The sequence below is a fragment of the Mycteria americana genome, chromosome 5 (genome assembly GCF_035582795.1).
Source record: "Mycteria americana isolate JAX WOST 10 ecotype Jacksonville Zoo and Gardens chromosome 5, USCA_MyAme_1.0, whole genome shotgun sequence".
Taxonomy (NCBI): Eukaryota; Metazoa; Chordata; class Aves; order Ciconiiformes; family Ciconiidae; genus Mycteria; species Mycteria americana.
The window spans coordinates 46,933,744-46,937,229 of NC_134369.1; the positions used below are offsets into that span (position 1 = coordinate 46,933,744).

Here is a 3,486-nt window from a genome sequence, read left to right on the forward strand (position 1 = left end):
GGTGGGAGGGCAGTGCAGGGTGGGGGAAACAATACTGGACGGGGAGAGCAGTGTGGGGTCGGGGAGCATTGCGGGGGGGGGGGGGGGCAGGGGCCAGGCTGCACGCCGGCAGCGCCGGAGCTGCCAGAGCTGCGGACAGCCGGGGGCGGGATGGGAGGCGGGCGGGGGGGGGGTGGGGTGGGGTGGGCGGGACACCCACTTACGTCTCCTCCTGCATTTTTTTTTCTCTTTCCCTCCTCCTTTTCGTAGCTGGTGACGCGCCGGTGCCTATTAATCATTCACCAGCCGGGGAGCAGCAATTACTGCCACTCGAGCGAGCGGCGCCGGCAGCCGCCTCCTTCCCCATGCCAGCGCCCCGGAGCAGCCGCGCCAGGAGCCCCGCCGGGATGCCGAGCCCGGCCAGCGGCAGGCGGCTGCTGCTCTGAGCCGGGGCGGGGAGGTCCGGGCAGAGGATGCTCCCCAATGGCACCTGCCCCAGGCTTCCGGGCGGTGCAGGCAGCGACAGCGGCGGCAGCGACAGCGGTGGCGGCGGAGCCGGCAGCGCCTCGGAGGAGGCGGCGGCGGGGGGCATGGACTCGGGCGGCAGGAACTCCTCCGGCTCCCCAAACAGCACCTTGAGTGAGTCTCAGGGCAGCGCCATCCTCATCTCATTCATCTACTCCGTGGTATGCCTGGTGGGGCTGTGCGGAAACTCCATGGTCATCTACGTGATCCTACGCTATGCCAAGATGAAGACGGCCACCAACATCTACATCCTCAACTTGGCCATCGCGGACGAGCTGCTGATGCTCAGCGTCCCCTTTCTGGTCACCTCCACCCTGTTGCACCACTGGCCGTTTGGCTCACTGCTCTGCCGCCTGGTGCTCAGCGTGGATGCCATCAACATGTTCACCAGCATCTACTGCCTGACCGTGCTCAGTGTGGACCGCTACATTGCTGTGGTGCACCCCATCAAGGCGGCTAGGTACCGCCGGCCCACTGTGGCTAAGATGGTCAATCTGGGTGTCTGGGTGCTTTCCATCCTCATCATCCTGCCCATCATCATCTTCTCCAACACAGCGGCCAACAGTGATGGAACGGTGGCTTGCAACATGCTCATGCCAGAGCCCACCCAGAGGTGGCTGGTGGTCTTTGTGGTCTACACCTTTCTGATGGGCTTCTTGCTGCCTGTGGTGGCCATCTGCCTCTGCTACATCCTCATCATTGCCAAGATGCGCATGGTGGCCCTGAAGGCTGGCTGGCAGCAACGCAAACGCTCAGAGCGCAAGATCACCCTCATGGTCATGATGGTGGTGATGGTCTTTGTCATCTGCTGGATGCCCTTCTACATCGTGCAGCTGGTCAATGTCTTCGTAGAGCAGGATGATGCCACCATCAGCCAGCTCTCTGTTATCTTGGGCTACGCCAACAGCTGTGCCAACCCCATCCTCTATGGCTTTCTCTCGGACAACTTCAAGCGGTCCTTCCAGCGGCTGCTCTGCCTCAGTTGGATGGACAATGCTGCAGAGGAACCCATCGACTACTATGCCACTGCCCTCAAGAGCAGGGCATACAGCGTGGAGGACTTTCCCCCAGACAACTTGGAGTCAGGGAGCATGTACAGGAATGGCACTTGCACCTCCAGGATTACCACCCTCTGAGGAAGCATTCCTGCCCCCCCCGCTCCCCTACTGCCCCCCAGCAGGAGGGTGAGCGAGGCCAGGGCTGTGGCATGGGATGGCCGGGAGGGAGGGGGTTTCGGTCCTGCCCACCAACACTGGTGTTTGGCACAAGAAGGAGTGAAGAAAACCCCATGTCCTCGGTCTGCTGCCCCATCCCCCCCCCCCTCCCCCCCCCCCGTCCGCCTGCCTTTAGAGTTGGTGCGTTCGCTGATGCTTTGACAGCCACTTAGCAAATTGCCGCACTCGTGGGTCGACTTAGGGTCTGGCAGCCAGGCTCTGCCACCCCTCTCGGTGTCTGGAGTGGCTGTACGGGTCCCGCAGCGACTCTCCCCTCACCTTTTGTACAGGTTGCCCTCCCCCTCGGTTGGTGGGACCCCCCAGGCAACTGAATCGAGCCTGCCTCAGCCAAGCGCCAGCATTCAGGCTCAGACTCCCCCTGACTGAAAGCGACCCTGCTCAGCATCTGTCAGTATGCACCTCCCCTTCAGAAAGTAGAAATGCTGGGAAAAGTCCCCCCCAACACGCATCTTCCCCTCCCCTAGAAAGGAGCAAGTAGCCTCTCTCTGCTCTCCCCGAGGAATAAAAGAAAGCGGGGAGCAAAAAGGCCCCAAGAAAAGAAGCAGCATAGTCTTTTGCTTTGCAGACAGCTTCCACCTCGCTGGGGCTCTGGCTCTCTGTGCTACACTTGGGGGAAGCAGGGCAGAAAAGGTCTTCGGAAAAAAAATCTGATTATTGCTGTGCTTCAGAGCTGCGCAGCAGGTTGCTGATAATGGGAGATAAACAGTACCGTGACTCACAGGGAGCACAGCACTGAGCCGGGAGTCGGGGGAAGCACTGAGCTGGGAAATGTTTGAATGTGTCCATACATACAATAAAGTGTGCTAATAATAAAGTTTAAAGGGAGCGCTAGACTGTGAAGCTATTGTCTTGCGCCTGCTCCATCAGCTGTGAAACAGCGATGAAGGGAGCTGAGACAGTTTTGAATGACCTGGGTGGCCACAAAGTCACTTTAACCTACATGGAAAAAGAGGGATTCGTTTCAAAATCTCCATCAGGCTCTGAAAGAAATACTTGACAAAAAAAGTAGCTGTTTGATAATAGCTATTACCCTAGCTCCAGTTTCTTCTGTTGCACTAAAAAACATGAAATGGATTTCATATGTTGCCAATGTAATATACTGGCCTAGAGCTTCTTAATGTTTCATTTCTGAGAATTCCTGTTTTTAGTGTGTGCCAGATGTCTTTTTGTTTGATTTTTTATTTGATTCTTGTCACTGTGTTGTGAATGTGTTTCTCTGAAGCAATTTATACTGTATACTTATGTCTGTGGTGGCTACTTGCAAGGTTGCATTTAAAATGGGTGATGTTCAAGAAGGCTCCTTTTCAGATAAAAAGGTTGTCACTTTTTCTAACTCTTTCATCTCCATTGTCTCCCCCACAAAAATTCTCTCTGTTGAATCTTCTCTCTTCCCCTCTTATGACAGAACAATTTTTGTACAGATGAATGAAGCTTTCTTGTTTGATAAATGACAGCTGATTAAACAAAACCCTCTATCCCTGCTCCCTCTTATCTCAGTCCTAGGAATCGGTACAGACCACGTTGAAATAAGCAGCTATGTTTTTTGCTTTCTACCACCTATGTTAACAGTGTCATACAATGGCAGGTGTCCCAGTAGCTGTGACAAATCACTTCTCTAGCACAATACTGTGGTTGTATTAACTATAACTACTGGCAATCTGAAGCAAGAGATTGGGAAAAATCTCTAGTAGCAGCATACCCGTAGCATTGTACTGGTAGCTACGGTGCTTAAGTACAGTATTAAGTG

At 54.9% G+C, this 3,486-nt stretch overlaps 1 protein-coding gene across 1 annotated transcript; it reads left to right on the plus strand.

Moving 5' to 3' along the window:
- Positions 1-258: 258 nt before the first annotated feature.
- Positions 259-2,246, plus strand: SSTR1 (somatostatin receptor 1). The gene has a single exon (XM_075503184.1). It carries the CDS (start codon positions 453-455, stop codon positions 1,638-1,640), a length of 1,188 nt encoding a protein of 395 aa, XP_075359299.1. The 5' UTR covers positions 259-452; the 3' UTR covers positions 1,641-2,246.
- The last annotated feature ends 1,240 nt before the right edge of the window (positions 2,247-3,486 follow it).